This window comes from Dromaius novaehollandiae, chromosome 14, assembly GCF_036370855.1.
Source record: "Dromaius novaehollandiae isolate bDroNov1 chromosome 14, bDroNov1.hap1, whole genome shotgun sequence".
NCBI classification, from domain to species: Eukaryota; Metazoa; Chordata; class Aves; order Casuariiformes; family Dromaiidae; genus Dromaius; species Dromaius novaehollandiae.
The window spans coordinates 11,727,599-11,752,234 of NC_088111.1; the positions used below are offsets into that span (position 1 = coordinate 11,727,599).

Below are 24,636 nucleotides of genomic sequence, written 5' to 3' on the forward strand. Positions count from 1 at the left end.
ATATCCTGGTTTTATAAGTGACTGACTACACTGCTAAAGACAAAAGTGACAGAACAGAAAAATGCCGCTTGCAAAGGACCTTTTCCTCGCTGCTGATGTGAGAAGGGGTTTTTTTATGCGAGGAGAGAATACAACTATTTCAAATTGGATTCATTGTCTATAGCTCAGGAATGGCAAAAGAGAGGACTAAAATAAAAAACTAAGTCCCAATTTATCCAACAACAAACAGATGCACAGATGAATTTTGCAATATCATGCCCCAAAATTCACCTTCACTGTCTGTCAGAAGAAGCATGCTAATTTTGAGAAGCTAGACTACACACGGAAAGGTGCTCAGTATCATGAAGAGCTTTGTTTTCAAAGATGTAGGATTTGCACTGTTTGCATCAGTCTGTATTGGCTCTGAATAAAAATTCTGTCTTGAAAGCCTACAAATTCAGACTCTAAAGAAGGGCAGACAAATGGAGTTGCACAGCTTTTAGAGTTGTACCCCAAAGCATGAAATTTTCAACTGAATGTTATACAGGTAACATTTATTTTTTCCACCATTTATATTCTTTCTCAAATCTAAGAGCCAGCAATCATGAGAAAAGATAAAACACCTATGCAAAGAAACTCTTCACTGACACATGAACACCACAATGACACCATCATTTCCTTTCTAAAAGGGAAGATTTTTTTTCCTATTTTCAGCATTCACATATGAACTTTAAAGTCTGAAAATAAATATACGTCTCTTAGAGTGCTTTTTAGGCATCTAAGAGAAAACTATCTAAAAATCATACATTCAACTACTCTGTTATTTTCAACATTTGGAGCAATCAGCAGTTTGGAAAGGTTTTGTGTCACCTACATATTTAAGCGGTGATAATGCTTATCATCTGAATACACTTTCCACTATCAAATGGCTTTACCAAACACTATTCTACAGATAGGAGAAGCTTAAGAGAGGTGTGCAAAAAGGATCACCATCAGACTGAGTTCATCGCTTCCCTAACGCAGTCTCATACCATTCCTTTGAAACTAACTCAAAAGCACAGCCATCAGAGTACAGTTAAATACTAACAATGGAATCCTGGTCCCACAGAAATCAATAGGAAGAAAGACCAGAATTTCACCCCGATATACAAAACTTTGTAGAGAAACATTAGTAAACAAAAGCTTTTAAAGTCAAGAAAATAAACTATAAAAAACCCTTGAAGTCATAAAAACCATTTCAATGTGAAATTTGTAAAATACCACCCTATTTATTCACTAGTCTTTTCTAGCAACATACGAATTTATCATATCTGTAGAAATCTGATTAAGAAACAATTTTTCTTAAAATGTAGTTACTTAAACATCTGTCAGTTCAGAAAGTTGAGCTAAAGTCTCTTTGCAGAGCAGAAAATTGCACACAATTTCAACCCTTTCACTTCTGTTTCTCCAGGTCAGTGTGGGTATTGCACATAACAGTCTAGAGGGGAGCCTATGGGGCTCCCTGGGCTCCGGGTATTTGACTCATACGAATTTGGAGCAATTCCAACCATTCCATCATTCTGAGGGGTTTCTCCTTTCAAAAAGTCATCATCTTCATCTTCAGAAGTACCCTGCATAAATTTAAAAGGATCAGTAAGAGCAGAGAGATAACTCCAGTCCCTTCAGAGTTTTCTGCTTTGGTCTCCGTTAAGGTGTCACATAAATAACGAATGCTGAGACCCAGAAAGATATTTTTTAAATAAATTCTGAAATTGTTCAGTGTTGCAGTAATAAAATCTGCTAATCAAACAACTACAAAGATTATAAACTTCCCAGTTAACAAAAGACATCTACAAAGCTACAACACCATTAAGTATTTTTACATGTTATCACAGTAAGTCAAGAAATAAAACCCAGTTCCAAGGACTTGAACAAGCAGCTGACATAGGACTGACACTCTACACGAGAAAGTAAACAGAATACACAGAAGCAGCAGAAGGAAATAATTCAAAACTTGAGCTGTGTTATAATAGTCATGACTACTTCAAATGGTGGGAGAATTAGACACACTTTATGAAATACGGGTATTCCAAAGTGGATTTCCCAGGTATAATAATCAGGATTTTCTGAGGAAAAAGGCAAAATCAGTGTCTCACAGTACTTTATTTAGAGATAAATGCCTGATGTTGACGCCTCAACACACCAGCCTACATAACAGCACCTCAATGAAAACAATCCTTAAAGCTTCCTGACCAGTTTCAACCAGTTTCCCCACAAAGGTTAACTATGCTCACACTCATTAAAAAAATTAATCCTGCGATACAAGCAGCTGGTAGAGATTTGGCAAAAGTGGAACTAAATTTTGATAGAAAAAGATTACCCTTTTAATGGGCTTTTTCAGATTCTCAAGATCTTCAGCACTCAATTCTTCCCAAAACTGATAAAAAGGTTCAATGGTCTTCTTTGATCTGAAACAGGAATTAAAGCATAGTATGAGTTAATGCATTCAGTAAAAGTCACAAGTAATTACCATATACATTTTGTTTTGGTAATACAGTATAAATTGCTTGGCATTTTCATAGCCTTCTATAGGATTCTATAAACTTTTCAATTAATCCCTATAACATGTTTGTGAAGAAATAACTCCATTTTGCTGACAGAAAGATTGACAGGTAGAAATTAAAACTTTTTGCTTGAAGAGGTCAGATAAAGGTTTTGTTCCTGATTGTATCTCCTAATTCCTAGTTGGGTATTTTTAACTGGCTAGATTATACATAATTTTCTTCCAAATTCATAGAAGATAATTTTATATACTTCTTTTAAGTATTTCTACTTCTTCTAAGGAAGTTCTCCATTCTGTGGAGACATTTTTTTTAAAGGCATAAAATAACAGAATGTGGCTCTCTAACATTAAAGGAAAAAGCAATTAAAGCACTGAAGTGCTAGCAAGACAACTTGAAAAGCTGCAAATAAACCACTATTCATTAAGAAAGAAAGCTACTTTAAATAAGTTGAAGCACTACACTCAAGGTACAAGAAACTACCACCAAAATCCCAACAAAATATGTACTAGGCTAATATTACGGTATTTTAAGGAGTCTTTAAAACAAGGGAAGCCAAAAGAAAAATCACCAAACATATTAATTAGACCTTAACAGGAAATTGAATCTTGCTCTTTCTTCCCATATCTCTTATGATATATGTATCATAATGGGGTTAAATTTCAATTCAAATTTCTGATAATCTCTAGCTAAAATACGCAATGTGAAAGGTACTAAAGATAGGGAAGAAACTGTATTATAGAAACACTAAAAGTTTCTTACAATTTTTAGTTCACTATCTTTTACAAGGCAGAAATGAGTTGGTTATTTTTAAACTATACCTTTTGAGCATGTATGGATCAAAGGGGAAGAAACTGTCAAGTGGGTTAGTGCAAGTCTGCACAAAATCACCCCCAGTGCCACTCCGAACAACTGGTATGAACTGCCTATTGTTCCTCTCAATAATTGTGTAGCAGAACACCAGCTGGTATTTCCTTTTAAAAAAGTAATTAAAAATTAAGAAAAGATAAGCATTTCTAGAAGACAGAAAGCAAGGATTTCAGACGTTATTAACATACAGTGTTATATTTAACAAACATCACTTCTTTCTACTGTTTTGCCACTGTTATTAGGGGTTGACAGAACAAGACAAGTGTATTTAAAGTCTATTCTCTTCTTCAGCATTTCAGAAAACTTCACTCTAAGGAGCATTAGCACCATCATACATTAGCAACTTTAGCACCAATATAAAGCAATGAAACAGTTTTATAATACTTCAATATTTAATTGAATCTGAACCAGAAATAAACTTATCCTGCCTAGAATATGACTGATATCATAGGACTACTCTTGGGCTAAAACTCGATACTATACCTCACAGTCATGAAACATTAAAAAAAAAAAAATCAAGTGAGTTTTGAATACTGTGCTATTATTATATGCAGACTCATATAATCTCTATCAAGTTGAAACTGAAATAAATGAATAGGTACCTGGTAATGGCAGCAAACAAGTTAACAACAGAGGGTATGCAAATCTTCAGAGGATTTAGCTGACACATAACAATGCGCTCAAAATTTAAGCTCTGCAGATATGACAGACCTTTAAAATAAGAACAATTTACAAATACCCATTATACTTCATAGAAGCTTAACTCAATTTCTAAAAACTCTGCACAAAACCACAGAAGCACATTCGGTAAGAGAGAGAAGGGCTCTCTCTAATAACATTGATCTAGCCCAGAGCTTGTCCAGCAGAAAAACTATTCTAATTTATGGTAATGTGTCACAGTATGAGGGACCCTTCCACCAGCCACAGTTACCTAGGAATGCAGATACTGCACTTACATATGCGTGTGTTACAGGGACTGACATGGCACAGAACCATTACAGACTCTCTATGACAGATCGTTAGCTGAAGCCCACACTAGTTCTATGCAGCTGGAATTCAAACATGCTCAAGAAGTGCTAAGGCTAGAAATCTAGGTTGAGGACTTACTTGTTTTGTTTTGAATAGCAAAAGCCAAAATCACTTAGCTTGGTAGCCCAACATGTGTACAAGTCATCTTATTTCATTTAAAATGCAACAACATAAAGTTCCCATCAGTTACTTGACTGAATTGACCATTACAAGAGACAGCGACAATAAAGCTTGTAAATAAATCTAGCTCCCTTCAAACTGAACATACTCACCTTTCCTTAAGTTTCCTTCCAAAAGTTGCTTATGACGGAAAATAAGCGTATAGAATACCGCCTGACATGTAGAATAAAATGGCCCATGGAGAGCTACATCACAGTAAGCATTAGTCCCTGTATCCTGATTATCTATGTATTTGTGCATCCAGTTAACCAGAAGATCCAGGCATGCTTTTACTGTACTATAATGGAGAAAACAATATGTAAGAATAGCATCTGAATTGTTCAAGGATCTCAGGTTATAAGAACATCAGTAAGAAAATCACATTGTAAAGAAGTAAATTCTGTTACAAGTTTTCGTTTTTGTTTCAGCAGAAAATGAATGAATATATCAGCTTTGAAAAACCCAAACAGTGAAAGCACAAGACGGCATGAATGTATGTTTTATGTGACCCACACAGTAAATAATAACTAAATATTAAATAAATATTAAATAAATATTTGAAATCCTGGGCTACGACTAGCACAGAGGCAGATGCCTCCAATGTCCAAGAAGTAATTCCATTAAGTTCAACATTCAAATCACTAAACCCACAGCTTGAACAGATAAAAACACAGAAGGTACATGTACAAAAGAAAACTCATGTGTTAAACTATTTGAATCGATCTGTATCAGAATACTTGAACACTTGACTTAGATGTTTCAAAGTCCAATCCACTTGCATTAGGCATTTCCTGTAAAAATATCTGGGTTTGAATATCAAATATACTGAGCATCTGTGACTCTGCCTAAAGTCAACATATCTTACCATTGCTCAACATTTCTTGCTAAGTGAAGCCTTAAATAACAAGTCCTGAATCCCAGCAAACGTTAGTCTACATCCTATAAACACCAAAATTCTCTGGAAACTTCAAGAGAATGCTGGAACAGCATTGCAGAAAGTACAAACGAGACTATTAATACAGGCTTACTGGCAAAGCTGTGCAAACAGAAGACCAACACTGCACCTCTGTACAGAATCCTCAGCAAACATTATAAATTGTTTAGTTCTGCCCATACATCAAAACAACTTACACAACCGGAATAAATTTAGCTCTTGCCAAGAAGCTGCCGATATAACTCCCAGCAGTCTGCCTGATCACTGAAGGATTGTTTGGGTCATGCAGTTTTTTCCAAAGATGATCTAAAAATGCCTCAGCCAACCCCTGGAAACAAGACATATGAAAATCATTAGTTGTTATGTTGATGCCCCTATAGGTAAACGATTCCTAATACTCAATATCAACAACTGCCATAACCAACCAACCAGAGAACCCCCCGAACCAACTAACACTAATAAATAACTACTTCTACATATGATGGAAAAGCACTTAAAAATCTGTACTCTTTTCTATGTCTTTTTCTATGTTTAGTTATAAAAAGTAAATGGAACCTGAAGTCTAGGAAAGTCTGAAATAGAGATGAGAGGTCTTTAAAATCAAGAGTATTAAGGAAAAGGTAAACAGGAAGCTTGTAGCAGAAGATGTAGGGGGTATCCAATGAAAATAGCAGGAAGCTGAACTTACGGAAACAAAAAGTGATTCTTCACACAGTAAAGTGTTGGACACACATGTTGTCCAACTTTTTGTCACAGAAATTCTGGATTCCAAAAATTCTTATCAGTACAAAAAGCAATGAGATATCTTCCCTTCGAATATGGCCGTCATGGGCTGTTACCATAAAAGATCACCACTTTGGCTCAGGAAATTGCTGGACTACAAACTGGTGGAGGCTGAGAGGGTATTCTGACAAAGCACCATAACGTGCTTGCCCTACTCTGATATTCTTTCCAATAAATCCACTATTCACCGCTGTCAGAGACAGGGTGTTAGCTTAATCGGATCTTTAGATAGTCTTATACAAAAAGTATGGATGTTCTTATTTAAATGCGGTTTTAGAAACAGCAGTATTTTGCTTAAGAGATATGGGAAAGTGGAGGAGAAAACAGTAAAAATGATGTCCAAACTAAAGAGATAACACAGTCAGTATCTATAAGATAGTTTTTGGACGCTGAAAGAATTTGGTAGAGCACTATGCCTCGGGTTCAAAAGTCCAATTGATTTCTTGTAAATGAGCTGCATTAACCAAGTGCCTTCAAGCTGGAATAAGCTACACTTATTTGTAGTTTATGCACTGCATGGAAAGAGCAACTATATAATGGAAAACTTGTAGAAAGTAATAAGAGAGAACGGAAAGAAAGCAAAGGGACTAATGAATACTGATGTACCATTTTCAGACAAGTGGAAGGAAACGTTAGAATTTCAGCTGAAAGCAACTATTTTTTGTAAGAAAACCAAAGAAAAGCAATCAGAAATAACAAAAGACATTTCATTTTAAAAAAGAATCTACTCACCAATTTGAAGCTACAGATGTAAAACATGAAATACTGTACATGACATGAAGCATGTGTTGGTAAAATGAGCTTGTCAAAAACAGAAACCAGGTCCCGATACAAATCTTTTGTCTTGTTGATATCAAGCTTGCCTACATAACAACAGCGATGACAAAAAAAAAAAGTTTGGATTTTTCCTGCCCTCAGCCTGTGAAAATTACATTTATAAATATCTTTCGAAACCAGTAACAGACATCTAAAGAAACACTGACAACCTGACTTCTGGGTTTATCTGACATTTAAAACAAACATGTTAGTAGTAAAACTTTCCCAGATTTCAGTTCTAATGCCTTTTATGTTGGTTATGTCAGAAAATATCTGTGTGCATGCACATGTATAAGACTAGCAGCATGCAAACTTTGCAATAATGTGTTAATTCAGAAGAGCCAGAAGGAGACACTATGCAGTACACTATTATAACCTGAATTATGTGAATAAGATATAGAAAAGCATTTTCTAAGTACAGCACCTTAAAAAATGCCAGCAGACATCTGTTCCTGTTCCATCAAAAAAGACAAAGTATTTCTCCTCTAACACAAAGCTTTTTTTTGCATTTTCAACTTCAACTGAAGTGGCTGGTGTTTTAATCTACTTCTAGTGCTTATGGTGTACAAAGAATCCATAATTCTAATACTCAAAGCAAGTAACACAGTAGAAGCAAATGGTAAAATACTACGGTTAATCAGCAAGTATTTCCAATCCACTAAAAAACTGTGTAGCACAATGGAAAAACAAAACCCTATTTACCCTTGTACCTTGTAATGTTACAGTTTGGATACAGTGTCATATTTATACAGTCAAATGCCTGTAACTGTAAAATAGACCTTAAAGTCATAAATGAACCTCTACCTCCTCCTCCTCCAACAAACACTTGCCAAAGGTAAGAATCTGGCCTACAGCTTGCTGATAGCAGAATTGGACCACTGAAGACTCAAGGCTCCATCTTGCAGCAACATAAGAAAGATCTCCACTTGTGTTTTTCTTACTTGTTAGCAAAGCAAAAAAAAAATCAGTTACAGTTTATGTGTTATTACCATCTACATGGCAGACATCTTTAATATAGGAAAATAGAACAGTCATCAAAATGTCCAGGCGCTCTGCAAGTGGATGGGCCATTCTCTCACTACCAGAAGAGGCAACTTTGTTCCCTTTTGTTTCTTCATCTTCCTCCTGGTAGGTAAAATGGCAGTCATGCATCTTTTATACACACAATACCATAAAGACAGCAATCAGAGGAACAGCAAGACAAAATTTCGCTGTTCAGTGATATGCTACTTAAGGTTGAAACAAACAAACAAAACCAAAAAACACCACTATCTAATTACACAGCTTAGCATAGCAAATTTCTGTAAGCTAAGCCAATTACCATGAACTCTTTAATAGGGTTTATGTACAGCTGCTTGTGTTTTTACATAAGGAAATTGCTCCACAGCGTGCATGTGCGCTCAGTATTACATGGATAAATCAACACCCAGAGAATAGATTAGCCATTTATCAGCTGTTCAGGTTTGAAGATCTGGGTTTTATATCTTTATAGTCCAATAGCAACAAAGTAATAATATATTGCTATGCTATCCTATTTTATAGTTCAGTCACCACAGAAATAAAAATTTTAATAAAGCTTTTAGTAGAACAAGATAGCCAACCATGTCAAACAGTCCCTCCTCTGTAGATTTTTCCTCACTGTCAGAATTATTAGCAGTTTCTTCAGCATCTTCAATATCTTGCTGTGGAGTGCTAACCTACAGTTGCAAACAAGATATTAAGTTTTATAAGCCCATGGCAGTAATATGAAACCTTGCTTTATTAGTTACACGAGAAATCATAATGCTAATAACTTTTACTAGATGTTATCCATGACTAAATACACATTAATAAAGGGATTGATATGTAAGTAATATACACATGCGAACACACTGACTGCTCAGAGCTCTACTTCCAGAAGATAAGCTTTCCCCCTATACAAAACAGACTGATATATGCTGAGGTTTTCCAAAATAAAGAGTATCAATCATTTGCAATGCTTCCTCTTCCATGTTTTTAAGAATACAAAACCCTTCAGTTCAAGGCAACAGTAAAACAGATCAACTGTACAAAGAGTAGTATGTTCTCCACACCTTAGCGCTGATCACCATGAAAAGATTATTTCGATTCTGGCATGGAATTTCCATGCAGTGAATAACATCACACATCACACTGTTACCCTCAGGTGTAGCAACATAAGACTACCAGTAGAGTTTAAACTTAAGTTTGTTCCATAGCTTATGATTATGAGCACTGTTGGAACATAATTTTTGTTGAACTGAACACTGAAGAGTCTATTTTTTGAATTTGTGCATTTTAACACAAAATTTCCTTAAAAGACGATGCAGAACAAACTTACATCCAGCTTTAATAGCCTTTCAACAATAAGTTCCAGAATTTCAAGCCTCAGTGTTGGAAGGTACACCGTAATTCGTAGCAGGTTATGAACATAGCATTCCTGTAACATAAAATTAAAAGAAATATCTATAGTACCATTAACTGGAAGTTTCATTTTTGCCAATGATTTTTAAAAAGTAAGCTTCTTAATTTTTTTAATCTAAAGTTCTAAAAATAGGTGGAAATAGACTGTATTCAATCTAGAGTAAGTTAATGGATAATCCAAACACTAACTTTCAGTTGTTAAGCTGTTTTACCATTAACTTCTAACCTACTATTTCCATGCTAATTTTTTAAAATATCTTTAAACAGAGTGAGTATAAACACAGAGAGGTTAAATACTAATTTCCATAGGAGTTTGTCTAAACTCTCTTTACAAAAAATGAAAGCCACATGCATATTCCTTACTTTGTCTAGACCCAGATCTAATAGAACTACTTAAAATGTTACTGAGTACATCTTTATTTCAGGTTATTGTAATAAGCAGATTCAAGAACAATTCTAACTTCCACACACAAGTCTTCCCAGAGTTCTTCTGCATGTAATTCAAACAGGTTAGCAGGCAAGTTATGCGAATATGCACATTCCCCTACACACGCAGATACAAAACAACACTGCAATGCACACATAGCAAAACTGTCAAGTTTAGTTAAAGTAGCTACATTAGGTAGAGGTAATTAGGTAAAGTGCCACATTAAAGTATGCCATAATCTCTTTGTGAATATGCACTATAACATAACCTTTAATTACATAATACATATGATTCTTCCACAGGCCCTCTGCTCATCCTATGTTCTAAGTGCAGCAGAACTAATTCATGAGACTATAAATTGAAAATACTTAAAATAATGCATGGACCATATTTTAATTATACTCCGTTCAAACTTCACTCTCAAGACAATTATTAATTTCTTCACAACATGCTCCTCACTGAACTGTTTCAAAAATTAAATCAAATTATTCTCATAACACCTGGTAAGAGCTATTATCAGCCTCATTTTACAGATAGGGATCTGATGCTTAAAAGTTTTTTGCATAAAACAAAAAATACCTAGCAAGAAATACAAGCAACTGATTTTTTTCAGCACTTGGTAAGTTCAAAACACAGCTCCAATTAACCTAAACTGCTGCAGCAGGGCTAAATAAAGTACCCAGATATCAAGTTGAGAAGCATAAAAATAAAGATTGCACAAGAGTAGTAACCTCTGAAAAGCTGTCAGCTTGCTTTTTGCCACACAGGAGCATCATGGCAGATATGTACCCTGCTGGCAAACTGGATTTCAGCTGTAACATCCATAGCTTTCTGTCATCTTATCAAATCCCCTGTTCATTTGCTACACACTTTCCAATTTTTACAACAAATGAGACAGGTATCCTACCGTCTCCTTACTCTACAACCCTGAGATTCATCGTCAAAGAGGTCCATCTTGTGCATTGATTAAGAAAGCAATCCTGTGGGAAAGATATGCAGTTATGTCATTAAAGACTAGCATAATGCTTATGCACAAGGAACTTAAGTATGCTTGGACAACCTTCATACTAAACAGACACACAAAGACATGTATATATAAATATAATGTACGCTTGGGCATCAGTGCAGTGAACTACAGGACAAAACGTATGCTCTGTTGCAATTATTCTAAGGCATTCAAATAGAGGAGATTCTTTAACGATGCACTCAAAAATCCATGTTCAACACTGCCAAAACAATTACCATACTATGGAATGTTTTTATACATTAAAAAAAAAAATCCAGAAAACTATATTCATTGTTCTTACCAGAGTTCTTTCCGATTTATTAACGAAAGGAAAGTTTTCCACAAGTATTGGCATAAGAAACTGTGGTGTTCTGCAATAAAAAAAGAAGCTAAAAGTGTCATCATGAGAGCACGTATCAGAGCTCCAGCTCTATAAAGGAAGACTGAATTAAGCTTATTTCACAATATTTTTTTTAATTTAAGACAAGTAATTATAGAAAATCTGTTTCTGCAGTACAGCAGAACAGGTGATGAGCAGCAAACTTTCACTGTTGACTTCTTGGAAGCCACTTCAAACATGTTGCTATGAACATAGTTTTCCCCACTTCCTATTTCCATTAAAATTAACAGGATTTTCAGCCACTGAGGTCTATGCAAATTTCAAAATGATAGGACACAACATTCCACAGTTACTGAATATTAGGAAAAAAATCATGCCATGAAACTAAGTATTGCACTTCCAATGAGCAGAACAAAAAATTAATTCATCAGTTCACAAGCTTTAAATCTGCAAGGAAAGACCATACAAAACTATGAGATTATATACTTACGAAGGAACATATCTTGCTACAGTTTGCAATGCTCTATGGCACGTATTAAAGTTTTCAGAAAGGTCTAGAAAAAGAAAAAGTACTCTTAATCAAGTTGGATGCAGACGACTAATTCAGGAACAAGCGAAAATAGTTCATATCAAATAAGCATTCTGAAGATTTCCAAGGAAATCACATTTGCCAAAACTGGTTTTACAAGTTGAACTGCTTTACTACCAAAATTATTGTGAACAGTAATTCTGAACAAAATTCACAGTATCACAATCAATAAACTCTGAATCTGCTGCCACCACCAAAGCCAGGTACTGTTGCTATACTTCCTCACACTAAATGTGAGGAAACACAGAAATCCCAAATTTTGTCCAAAACACAGAAACAGTTAGAAGATGTTACACCCGAGTCTGAACTAACCAAAATATATTGAAAGATCATGCCTCATTTTCCCAGCAGTCAACAGACAACTTAATCAGACTTCTGTAACAGCACAGCAATGCAGTGGGGATTTTTTTTTTTTTGTCAGGGGGAAGGGAGGCTTGTTTCATCCAAGCAAAGCCACAGTGAACACCAGAATTGTAGTTCACTCATCACAAGCAAAACTGAAATTTATTCCAGTGTGCAAGACAAAGATATGAAATTCGTGAAAGGCTGTCTTGCAGCCTATTCAATAAACACACTAAACATGCAGCATTTTTGTTACTTATACCAATTGGATTTGAGCTCACTGCAGGCAAACAACAAAAGATCCAAGAATCTAAAGAGGAATCAACATGATCCCCAAAACTAGTTTTATTTAGGTAATGAGAACAAAGAAATAATTTTGTTTTTGTTTTAAACAATCTATGGCCTGGGAATGCTTTCCTATGCATCTGTCTTATTCCTACAGATATTGTACCAATAGCAGTATTTAAAAGGAAAATGGACCAGGTCACCACACCATTGATTCAAGAAACTGAATTTCAAAAAATCTGAGAAATCCTCTGACTTGGGAATTTAAGAACTTACTATTTCTTTACAGAGATTTTACATTAACTAAGCTAAATTAATTCTGTAAAAAAGGACCAACATGCACACTACACTTGTTTACTAAAGCTATTACAATAATATACACAACCCACGCTTCCTTTATACTCACTTTCTTCATCATCATCAGAATCTGAAATATCCACGTCATCCTCTCTGATAGTTATCCGAGCTAGCAAAAAGTGAGATTATTATTATTGCAAAACCATACAAATCTTACAGGTAACAGTTTTGGGGCTACGTCAAAGCACACTGGATGACAGACTTCACTGGGACTAAAGCATCAAAATTACCCACATGGCTTTCTATAATCGGCTTTGATCGGCTTTCTATAATCAGCTTTGATCCGCTTGTACTGATCAAATAGACTGTTTTATTCATAGAACCAGGAGGTTCTCTAGCACGTTGACATGATCCTCATTTCAGCATTTGTTTTTCAATGATAATAACATAACACAGTTCACCCCTCTCCAAGACATTTTCAGAAATGGTATCTGACTGTATTATCCATTAGAATATGCCTTCTGAAATCTAAGGTACATAAAATGGACTGTATTCCAATTCAGTCATTCAAGTGAAGAAAGGAATCAATAGAAAAAAAATGATTATCGGATTAATTCTAGCATGAATTACATTTATAGAGAATTAATCTAGAAAGAGACATTTTGATAAGCAAGTAAAGAAGAATTAAAAAAAAAAGTAACTTACGAGGAACTAACTGCAATACAATCATGCGGAGGCACGGCCTAAGATGGACAGTTTGTGCTGACACTAGATTGCCAAGAAAACCCAGATATTCTTCAACGACATCTCGGCTTCTTCTCAACCATGGCAGCTTCTGAAAGTAAGTAAAGAGCAAGATGTCAAACACAGAGATATTCTGAGTACTAAACTCTTAATCTTTGCATATAACAAACGGATATTTACCAGCAAAATGCTGACTAGTTGCTGAAAGTCTTTGGTCAGGTATGCAACAGAAGCTCGGAATTCATGCAGCCAGTTAATGATCTGTGCATCCTTAAAATAAGCAGAAAAAACAGGTAACAATTTCAATAAATAATATGACCTATTACTAGAAAATAACAAAACCCTTAAAATGACAAAACAAAGATTAAGATTGTAAATAGAAATTATTTTCACATTAATGTGCTAGGAATTTCTTGGACCAAGTTTGTCTCCTTACCAATGAAAGTTCTTCAATGCAAGAATAAACGCATAGCAACTTTCATACCAACAGCCTGCCTGAAAGAATTAAGTTAAAGGCTGGGAAAAGGACGCCAACCTGACTTATACAGAATATATTTAAAAGAGATGGCACTCAGAGAACGTTAAGTTTTCTTTTCTTTTCTTTTCCTCCTAGTTTAAGCAGAAGGGACATCCAAGTCTTGAAATAAGAGGGATATTGAAACAGCAGCAAATCTACAGAGAAATTTTGCACTGATTTTTGTCTGTAGTCTCCAAAAAGTCTGTGTAAAATTAATTATTTTTAGCAATGTCCTCTTTAAAAAGAAAAGAAAGTCAGTTTGGCTTTATACTTGCTGCAGGATTCGTCTTATAGTTTAGTGGTTTAATTAAAAGAGAAACAAACAAAGATGGCAAATAAGGTGAGTATTTATGGCTATAAGGACCAGCTCTTAAACAATACTTCTGGGTACAAACGCTAAATGTACATGTATCTTACTGCCTAATTAATCAAGCTTTTAATTAAGAACAGAAGGAAGTAAAAATTAATGTAACTTAAAGGCTGTGAAAGACAGGGGGAAAGAGAATGGATTGATCTGCGAAAGTACACCATACAGGCCAGCGTCACTGACCTTGAGGGATGATAGCTGGAATAAAGACAGACCCCTATCACAAAGCAAAAAGTTTCTCACTCTGGAGCAAAAAAATGGTAAGTGTGGCACAATGCCTATCAAGGTCCTGCATATAAGATGTATGTCTGTGTGTAAACAGACAGTTGCTGGCTTTTTATTAGGACTTTTAATTTTGTGCTGCTAAATGTTTAAAGGAAAGCATGTAGGTAAGCTATAGGCACTTTTCTAAACTGATCCACTTGCAATAAGCCCATTAATAATAATAAAACAATAACTGCTTTAAACACCAGAATCACTCGCCCGATGATTAGATTCAGACCCAAAACTAAGCTTTAAGTCATCAGCCCCTTCTCTACAAAAATTCTTACCTTTATGTCTGGATCTGACAGTTGATGCTTTAACAACTCAAAATCGGTGGTTTCACCCTAGTAGGGGGAGAGAAAAACAAAACACAACCATATTCATGTATTTCTGCCAGAAAATACAAATATAAGCTTCAACAACATGTCTCAACAAGCTGATACTGTTTAGCAGTGACACAAATACGTGAGAAAGCTCAAGTAAAGCAGAAGTAGCAGTAACAGAGTGCTCTCCCTGAAGGCCAGCCTTAGCTGCCAGGCCATTTTTATCTGTCTCCCTAAAGAAGCAGTTGTAATCATTTTGCATCCTTTGGTATCAGTCAAATTTTGCAGCCATCAAGGGCATCACTCAGACAGACTTATCGGGGAATTTTTTTAATCTACAGAACAACGCAGTCTGGCATATGCCCAAAGGACTCCGCTACACTCAGTTTCTTTTTTCTATGCCACCAGACACCCTCGTGTGTAAGACGAACTAACCCTTCATATAGAAATTAAGTACTGCAAACGAATACTAAGGCAACACGAGCGCCTGAAGGAAGGCCAAGAGCTGTGCAAGCACATCCACGATTCGTGACGGAAGAGGAGAGCGGTAATCACCTTTTCGTACTTCAGCAAGATATCCGTCAGGGTGCCGCCGAACCGCACCGTCTTCCTCGGCGGGGAGCTGATGAACTCGTCCCCTCCCAGCATGGTCACAAGCCCGCGCCTGAGAAGAAGCCACGCGGCATGAGCGCCCGGCACCCCGCGCCCCAACGGCCGCGCCCAGCGCCCGGGCCCGGCGGCCACCGGCAGGGCCCCCGACCCCGGCCGCGAAAGGAGCGGGGCCGCACCTCCTCGCGCGTCGCCGTCGCCGTCGCCGCCTCCCCCCGGCCCCGGCCCCGGCCCCGCCACCGTCCCGCCTTGCCTTACGCCGGCGGCAGCCCCACGCTCCGCTAACGGCGCAGGCGGCGCCGCCCGCCGCGGCCCTCGCGCGCCGCCAGCCCTTGTGGCCCCATGCCGGCCCCGGGCGGAAAGGGCGCTCGCCTTCCCGGAAACGGCGGCTGCTCCGCCCCCCGCGCCATAGAGAAGCATGGCTGGAAGGACCGCTGCTGCTCTAGCCCGGGCATCGCTGCTGCGGGCGGACTGAGCGGGCAAGGGTGGCGGGGCCGGCGAGGGGCGGGGCGGGGCGCGGCGCTCCCCCGGGCAAAACGCGATAGGCATCCCCCCCTTTCCCCTCAGTTCTCACTGCTGTAGTGCGGGTCAGTATAGCATTAGCTTAATACCGGTGTAGATCTTTAGTCCTCACAGCGGGAGGATATTAAACAGCAGTGCGAGTAAACACACAAGTTCAGTTTAAAATTGCCTAGGGAGAGGGAAGTCCAAGTCTGGTATCCATGTCATGATCACTCATTCAGAATTCCAGCTGATTAAATTAAAAAAAAAAAAACACCCATCCCCCAAATTCCCTAACTTCCTGTTTACGCGTACACCTGAAGAGGTGAAATAGGAGCTGACCTGGGAGCTGCCACACGGACGGACTGCCAGGTCCCTCGCCAATCCCCCGATCCCACAGCACATCACCATACCAAGCTGGCAGTGCCAAGGCTGCAACAGCTCACTAGTAAGTTCTGATTTTTCCAAGTTTTTTTATGGTAAGCTGTACTATTTCAACCTAGAAGGAAAAAAAAAGCTGTCAGATGATCCCATCTACTTAAGGTTAAAGATCGCTGAAAACTCAGTTAAGACAAAGCAGAATTTGACCTTGGAAGCAATTAATGTTAGAACAAAGGGACAGGTAGAGTTTTATCAAGCTTCCGGGGCTTTTTCATCCTCTCCATGTAAGCCAGGTCTATATTAAAGCACAAGACTGATAGTGAGCATTTGAAGAATGATATAAAATACATTATGGACTTTTCTATCTATGCCAGCAACTGCTTTTTCTCTCGAAATAATATGTATATATAAACATCACTGTTGAGAAAATCATTAGCTGCTTCTATTTCAAAGGCCATGTTTTTGACAGACTCCAGCTGCTACTATTAATACTCATAGCAGCTTGGAAATCATATAATTCAAATGAATTAAACATTAAATACATGAAAGCCTCCAACAGCTTTCAAAACAACCTGTATAAATATGAATAGGAAACATGCATTTTTTAATCTAGTTCTTCAGTAATGTTTTATTTGTCAAAACTTTTTTTTAATCCAGCTAAGTAGTGCTTCCTTCTCCAATTCATGTAAAAAAGCTACAGCAACACATGCGATTATGGGACCTTTGTTCTCTTCTTCTCCAGCTACACATTTGCTTATTGCTTTCTACGTGAACTGCTACTGTAATACATATCTCCCTCCCACCAACCACCCACCTCCCCCCAAATAAACCAAACAAAAATCAAACAGGGGAGATTTTTGTAGAATTTACTAATAAATTAATTTTTACTAATTTGTCCCTTCATAAGATGTTTGTGTTCAAGCAAACAGTATATATTGCTTTAAAAGTCTCTTCAGATGTAGCCCACATACCAGATTCTAACATTCAATCCTCCTTTATGGCTCTAAGGTCAGGGTTTGGCTTTTTTCCTTCATTTATCACGTTACGAAGTGGAATATAGGATGTCATTTTGAGCTAAGTTTTAAGGCTTAACCAGGTATACATATAAAAAAACCCAACATTCCTGTACAACCAAAATTCTGTGACCAGAGTTTGGTTCTTCGGGATTTTGGCCGTTTTTAAACACAGAGCAAGAAGGACAGTCTTAAGTCTAAAAAGACCTCCCCACTTTATATGCAAAACTCAAAGTTCACAGAATATAAGCAATCATAACAATGAACAAGTATTTTTTTCTCCTCCAATAAACAAGATGTAACTTCTCTGAATGGACTTCGTTCTGCATTGAGCTACAACTGATAAGGATGCTGGTAGACTAAAATAGTGTTAAATATGTGTTAATGTTTAACTTAATTGCTTGACTCACTGGTTTCTATTTAGTATTACAGTCTTCCTTATTTATAAAAAATAGACTGCATGAAACAGTAACTATTTTACACTTTTAAAAAAGGCATGATAGCTTACAATAGTTACCATTGCTCCCCTGCAAGTAATTTTATCTTATCACTATTTAGACACATCATACTATTAACATTCTAGCATTTTTTGTTGTTGTTATGATTATCTTAGGTTTTTCTCTTCTGAAGCATCAGTTCCTATATTTAACTGTTCAAACACACATAGCAGACTACTCAAATGCAAACATTGGAATCCCTCACAGTTTCTGAGTGGGGTTGCAACAACAGGCAATACTCTATCTACCATCCTACACAAGTACTGCTGGGTATCCGATGTTGGATTCAAGGTTAATCACTAGAGTAAGTAGGAGAACAGCTACACGCAAGTTTTGGGTTAGTTTATAGCTGCTACTAATCATTCCACTTACTAAGTATTACATCTTGTAATTCAGTTCATAGATCAAAACTATAGGGAATCAGTACAAGCAGTTACCTCTGTTCAGAACAAGTAAATGAACATTTTTCGTGTGAACAACACTGAAACAATGATCTACAGATTTTTATGGAAGGAGATTATTTAAACAGCACACTGTAACAACATACTGGTGTCACATTGCAGTTCATCTAGAAGATGAAGAAAACAACTTTAGATAACTCCCAGAAGCTACAGTTAGTAAAGAAGGAATTAAAATTTTACAAACCTTCAAGTCTAGTGTCTATCTAAACTTGTTGAAAGATTGCAAGCATTCAGAAAACATTTTAAAATCAAATATGCAAAGAAAGGTAAAAGAGGAAGTTACAAGTCATTCAGAACAGTAAGTTGAAAGACATTTCAAGAGTTCACAAGGAAGTGGAGCCACTGTATTCCTACTGAATGTTTTCCTTAAATCCACCTGTAGCATTCAGTTAGGTGTGGCATAAAAACAATTGTCTATTAAAAGTGAAAGACCTACCCATATTTACTCTTGGTAGGTTCAAACTTTTAGTGTTAGTTCAGAAATGGAGGAACTCATCAGGAAGTTCTCCTACAAAGAATTTTTAGGCACGATTATCACAGAATAGTTGGGGCTGGAAGGACCCTCTGGAGATCATCGGGTCCAATCTGTGCTCAAGCAGAGTCACCAAGAGCAGTTTGCCCAGGACCATGTCCAGTCGGGTTTGAACATCTCCAAGGATGGAGACTCCGCAGCCTCTCTGGGAAACCTGTTCCAGTGTTCAGCCACCCGGACAGTAGAGAAGTGTCTTCTTATGTTCAAGTGGAATTTCCTGTGTTTTGTTTCTTGTGTCTTTAGCTTTAATATAAATCTTTTCCCATGTGCTAGTTCTAATTGCAGTTACATCTGGATGTAGATCTGCTAGGATTTTGTAAAGCAAAGCCTTTGTTAATCTACAGTTTCCTAAATGTTTCAGCATTAGAAAAATAATTCCTGTAACATCTCTGTATTAAAAAGCCTCCTCTTAGAGTCATCATATCACATCATTTCCTGCTATGAAGAAAAAAGTGATTGGTATGTCAACATCACTATTTTTACTTGTTACTTACAAAATTTCAAATTCCAAGTTACTCCAAGATAATGATGAAACATTACAAGAGTCACAATAAATTGTGTATTTACACTATAAACAATCTATGCTACATTTGTAACTTTGCTTCAATAGTTTTACATATATATATTAAAAGCACCCTTACAAATAAAAGTATTGCACTGGCATCATAAAAGTTCACAGTAAATTTAAATTCCAGACCTTGGTAAAACAGTGCAAGAGCTTTTCACTGTGCAAGAGCTTTTCATCCAAACATTCCTGTGTGTGTGTGTGTATATATATACACACACGTGTATATATTTATATATATATACACACACATATATAAAAAAAGAGAGGTATTTCTATATTAAATGTTGTAGTGACTTTTCTGTGAATCGGGTTTGTTTCTTTGTTAGTTCTCACTTCTTAAAAGATTTAGTTTGTTTTGAAATGTTGAAAAATACAATAAAAACTATCCAGTCCAACACTGAATTTGGCAGATACACGTCTCTATGTGTTCATTTTATACAGAGTCCATGATGGTCACAGAGATTATTCCATAATGAAAGAATCCTATGCATTAAGTGGGCTATCCTCTTTCCACAGTTTGCAACACTTCCCACACTTTTAGAGGCAGTAACTCCAACAGTCGTGTCTTCAGCAGATCCTGAAGATAATACATTAAAAAAAAGTTACTTCAAAATAGTCTTACAACAAATAATCATATGAAACTCTCAACGATTATTTGAAGCCAGTCTGAAAAGTAGTTTTCCACAAGTTAAACAGCCAGCTGGGGTCAAATAAAAGACCCATCAAGTCAGGAACTTGTCTCCAACAGCAACCAAGAGTGGATGTCTGGAGAAGGGCATAAGGACATGGCAAGCTAGTAGATACTATCTTTGCATTTCTTCTGTTTTTTCCTCTTGCTTTTTGAATCCCTGTAAATTTTTATCTGTCACATTATCCCACATCAAATAATCCTTCACATTAGTTGCATAACACATGAATATCATCTCTGTTGTTTTGACTCTCCCTTTGGTGCATGCTTTGTCTTGGAAGAGGCAGTAAACAATCATTCCCTATTCATCTTTTCCATACCACTAATGATTGTAAAGACCTCTGGCATATCTTGTACTCTTCATCTCTTTCCAGACTCAAGAACTCTAATCTGTTATTCCTTCAATAGAATTCATTCCATATCTTGAGAACTCTTCTCATCCTTCTTGTATCATACCGATATATTTTAAGATAGGAAGTCAAAGCAGCATGCAGTATTACTAATTTTTAAAGTTATTAATGGAATGACAAGAATCACCAAATTATCTAAGTGTCAAAAAATACAGAAATAACTTCTGTGAAGAACAGCATTCTTATTAAGGCAAGAGTTCATGTTCCCAACATTTGCACTTTGCTTGTATGTGCTGTTGTGGTTCCTTACAGTTTAAAGATTTCCTCCGTATAGCATCTGTCCAAACATTTTTAGTCCAGCTGGTTGAGTTCTTAAGTTTCTCCAGATGGGAGAAAACGTTTGGTCTATCAGTAAAGGATGATCCAATTCACACATTTACTTATGAGAAGATACCAAATACTTCCAAAGAACTTACTTCAAAGGGTTCTTTCATAACCCTGAATTAGCTTTGGAAATACAACCATTTGTTACCCCTTTTTTTTTTTTTTTTTTAACCTTCAAGGTAAAATAAAAGTTCATGTTGCATGTTGTAATATGACTCTCATACACTGTGTCTGTTTTTGTTTGTTCTGAATTACAACTGCTAATGCAATTATTCCAAAGCCTCTTCATTGTAGAGGATGCTGCTTACTTGTGAGAACTTGTTACAAAGCAATTCATGTATCCGCTTCTATAGGAAATAATAAACTATAGATTATTTCTAAATTAAATCAGCAATGTGTAAGATCTGAAAGATTAAAAAAAAAGGATAACTTTCACTACTAGAAGGAGTTTATTATAGCAAAATACACACTGAATATTTGTATTGAGAATAGCACCTTCTCCATTTGTTTCCTCTAATTGCCCCAACCTTGAGATGAAGGAAGTTAGGCATAGTCATTTACAAATGCCTATTCTGTCCTGAAAATATGGATCTCAATGTGTCAAATTCTAAACCCATTTTGGGGGGGCGGGGGAGGGGGGGAAGAGAAAAGAAAAGGTCTGGGAGGAGAATGGCTTATTATCAATGGCCAGTTTTCTAATTGCTGTTAGAGTTAATAATAAACTAGATGCTAGCAACTAATCTCTTGAAGTTATATTGCTGTTGCTCCTTTTCCTCCTCCAACAGATTTTCCATTAAGCAATAGTTACCTGTTTAGTATCTCTTTACTGTTTGAATTTCCTCTCAAGAAAATGCTGCGCCTTTCACCAAAAAAAAAAAAAAACCCAACAAACTATGATGATTTTCACACGTACTTTCCTGTGAGCCAACAACTGCTTCAAGATTTAGTTTCTAGGAACAGCAGAGAAGGCAGACCTCATACACAGTGAACCAGAACTGTAAGATGTTCAGTGTCCTGGACTAGTTCAGACAGTTAGAACAAAGTAGATTTCATAGCTCCTTCAGTACATTTTATATAATGAATGGCAAGCTTGTTTTGTTTTTTCCTTGCCTTTTTCAAGGCATTAAGCATGCTTGTTTCCCTAAATATATTAACAAACACATTAGGCATATTTTTGAAAGACTTCTTGATCTTCAGGGATGTTTTGAAGCTGGACTCAAGCTCTTCCTTTGCTTACTGGGTAGCAGCACACCTTCCTCAGCAGGCTGACGCTCACGATGAGAACCAGTGTGACCATCGCTTGCATCTCTGAGTTTTTAACAATTAGCTCTAACTGCTCCTAAGCGAAAACAGGCCACCGTTTCACCATCTTTCTGCTCTCCGAGAAGTAAGTGTTCCACGTTGCTGGAGAGGTGGCCTCCTCCAGGAGAGCTCGCATCCTCAGCGGTCAGAGCTTACGTTGCTCCCTCGCACCTGCCTCTAACAGACGCGCCACGCTGCCGTCAGGGAGAGCCTGGGAGGGCAGGACAGCCGCGCTCGGGCTGCCGTCAGCGAGAGCCTGGGAGGGCAGGACAGCCGCGCTCGGGCTGCCGTCAGGGAGAGCCTGGGAGGGCAGGACAGCCGCGCTCACCACCAAGGGACCCTCGCGGGCACCTTGCTGCGCCGGCCTTCCCAGCGCTTAGGCTTCTGGGTCAGGTCCTTCGGGAAGCTCCTTATCTGCCTAACCGAACTCGGGGCACTTCCCCAGCTCAGTTTCTGATATCACCAGACAAGAAAAACTCTGTGTTGTGGGGTTTTTTTGTGGTGTCCGCTGTGAGCGAATGGTTTAACACACAGAACTATCACTAACCGCAGGCGAGAGAGGGATTTTTCTGTCAGGCTCCAGGCAAAACCCAGGGTTTTTCCCCGTTTCCTCACTACCGCCCCCCCCGCCCCGAGGCCCGGCCCCGGCCTCACCTGCCAGCGGCGGGGGGGGCGGCGGCCGCCGCCGCCAGCTGCAGCTCCACGTCGGCGGCGGCGGGGGGGGCGGCGCGGGACCGCGGCCCGCCGAAGGCGGAGGAGAGGCGGAGGCTGAGCCCCTGCACCAGCCCGCGCAGCAGGCTGCCCTTGGGCGGCGCCAGCCCCACGTCGTCGCGCAGCTCCTCGGGCGGCACCTCCAGGTTGCCCGCGTACCAGAACACCCACCAGATGAGGCTCAGGAAGATGCCGATGCCGCCGCCGTAGATGAGCAGGTCGGAGAAGAAGACGTCGGCGAACACCCCCGCCAGCAGCACCGCCAGCCCCAGCGCGTCGAAGGCCAGCGCCAGCCAGAAGGCGACCACGCAGCGGCCCAGCCCGCCGGGGGCCGCCATCGCCGCGGGGCAGCAGCGGCAGCAGCGCCACCGCTGTCAGCCGCACCTCAGCGAAGGCGGGCGGCGGCGAGTGCGCGGCGCCGCACCTGGGCGGCCACGCCCCTCGCAGCCCTGGTGCCTCGCGGCCCCCCCAGCGGCCCAGGTGCCTCGCGGGGCCGGTCCCGCCCCCCCACGCCACGCCCCAGGTGCCTCGCGGCCCCCCCGAGGCCACGCCCCGCAGCCCAGGTGCCTCGCGGCGCCGGTCCCGCCCCCCCACGCCACGCCCCAGGTGCCTCGCGGCCCCCCCCGAGGCCACGCCCCGCGGCCCAGGTGCCTCGCGGCGCCGGTCCCGCCCCCTCCCGCCGCTGAGGCGAAGGGCGGGCGCCGCCTTCAGGCCGCCGCCTTCCTCCGAGCCGCTGCCGCCCGGCTCCAGCCCCGCGCCGGGCCCCTCGCTCCTGTCCCCGCCGCGTCAGGGCCGCTGGCGGAGATGGCGGTTGTGGGGCCGCTCCCTCCGCCCCACAGGAGCGGGCGGCGGGGCCGGGGTGCTCCCGCTGCCTCGCGGTCACCGCCGTTCCCTCGTGCGGAGGAGCTGCTGGCGGCGGGGCGGCAGCGCCCCCTGAGGCGGCGTCGAGCGGTGACGCGAGGTGAGGACCGGCTGCACGCAGCTCCGTGTTCCTGCGCGTGCCCTCAGGAGCCCTTCACACCTCACGGTTTGGTTAACGGTGGGTGTGCACGGCCCGCCCCTAGCTAGGAGCGTCATGTCCGCCCACGGACGGACAGACAGGCCCAAGAGCGGACGGGACGTCCGCGCTTTCGGTGAAGTGGGGAGCGCCAGCGGCGATGCGTTCCTCCAACGACGACGAGCGTGGCTGCTTTACTGTGGTAGCACCGCAGAGTCTCGGTGCTGGTCACAGGATTTGGCTCATTTATCTCTGCTCTCACAGAATTTGGAAAAATCAAGAATAGGTGAAGCCACTTCCTCATTAGGGACTGCCTGTATTACAGACGTTATTCCACAAAAAGTGTCCTTACAGAAATCACAAGCTGAAGTCCTCTGAGAGAAAAACAAACAAAATACCCCACACTATGTATTTACTTCAACAATAAAGCGTCTTTTGCTTTGGGACTTGCAGTAACAGCCCATAAGACCACTTCTATCTTAAAATCACTTGTAGCACAAAAAAAGCCTATTCTGCTATTATCCGATCACTTCATTGATCTTTCAGATTTTAAGTTTTAAACCTAGCTTCAGTAAAAGACCCATGATAACGCAGTTCCATTTCTGCCTCA

The 24,636-nt window shown here is 39.5% G+C and overlaps 2 protein-coding genes across 3 annotated transcripts; both read right to left on the reverse strand.

The window, feature by feature from the left end:
• Positions 1 to 516: 516 nt before the first annotated feature.
• RRN3 (RRN3 homolog, RNA polymerase I transcription factor) lies at positions 517 to 16,039 on the reverse strand. Of its 2 annotated transcripts, none has more exons than XM_026096393.2 (18): positions 15,900 to 16,039; positions 15,588 to 15,696; positions 14,997 to 15,053; positions 13,742 to 13,831; positions 13,523 to 13,652; positions 12,927 to 12,986; positions 11,795 to 11,858; positions 11,266 to 11,335; positions 9,449 to 9,547; positions 8,712 to 8,807; positions 8,100 to 8,235; positions 7,027 to 7,157; positions 5,709 to 5,839; positions 4,691 to 4,875; positions 3,992 to 4,100; positions 3,341 to 3,493; positions 2,339 to 2,426; positions 517 to 1,589 (listed from the first exon to the last, which is right to left on the reverse strand). In XM_026096393.2, exons 2-18 carry the CDS (start codon positions 15,678 to 15,680, stop codon positions 1,431 to 1,433), a joined length of 1,851 nt encoding a protein of 616 aa, XP_025952178.2. In that variant the 5' UTR covers positions 15,681 to 15,696; positions 15,900 to 16,039; the 3' UTR covers positions 517 to 1,430. The 2 variants fall into 2 exon arrangements, with proteins under 2 accessions (XP_025952178.2, XP_025952179.2); XM_026096394.2 differs by having other exon boundaries at positions 15,895 to 16,037.
• A 1,336-nt stretch (positions 16,040 to 17,375) lies between these two features.
• LOC135329945 (transmembrane protein 238-like) lies at positions 17,376 to 23,482 on the reverse strand. Its single transcript, XM_064520353.1, has 2 exons — positions 22,973 to 23,482; positions 17,376 to 20,171 (listed from the first exon to the last, which is right to left on the reverse strand). Exons 1-2 carry the CDS (start codon positions 23,365 to 23,367, stop codon positions 20,162 to 20,164), a joined length of 405 nt encoding a protein of 134 aa, XP_064376423.1. The 5' UTR covers positions 23,368 to 23,482; the 3' UTR covers positions 17,376 to 20,161.
• Between the last annotated feature and the right edge of the window lie 1,154 nt (positions 23,483 to 24,636).

Excerpts from the sequence above, each read along its gene's own strand:
- RRN3 (XM_026096393.2), bottom strand. The coding sequence starts at position 15,680 with ATGCTGGGAGGGGACGAGTTCATCAGCTCCCCGCCGAGGAAGACGGTG. Across the intron at positions 9,548-11,265 it reads ATAAATCGGAAAGAACTCTG|GAATGCTATGTTCATAACCT; the intron begins GTAAGAACAATG and ends TTTATGTTACAG. Across the intron at positions 8,236-8,711 it reads AGGAGGGACTGTTTGACATG|GAGGAAGATGAAGAAACAAA; the intron begins GTTGGCTATCTT and ends TTTACCTACCAG.
- LOC135329945 (XM_064520353.1), bottom strand. The coding sequence starts at position 23,367 with ATGGCGGCCCCCGGCGGGCTGGGCCGCTGCGTGGTCGCCTTCTGGCTG.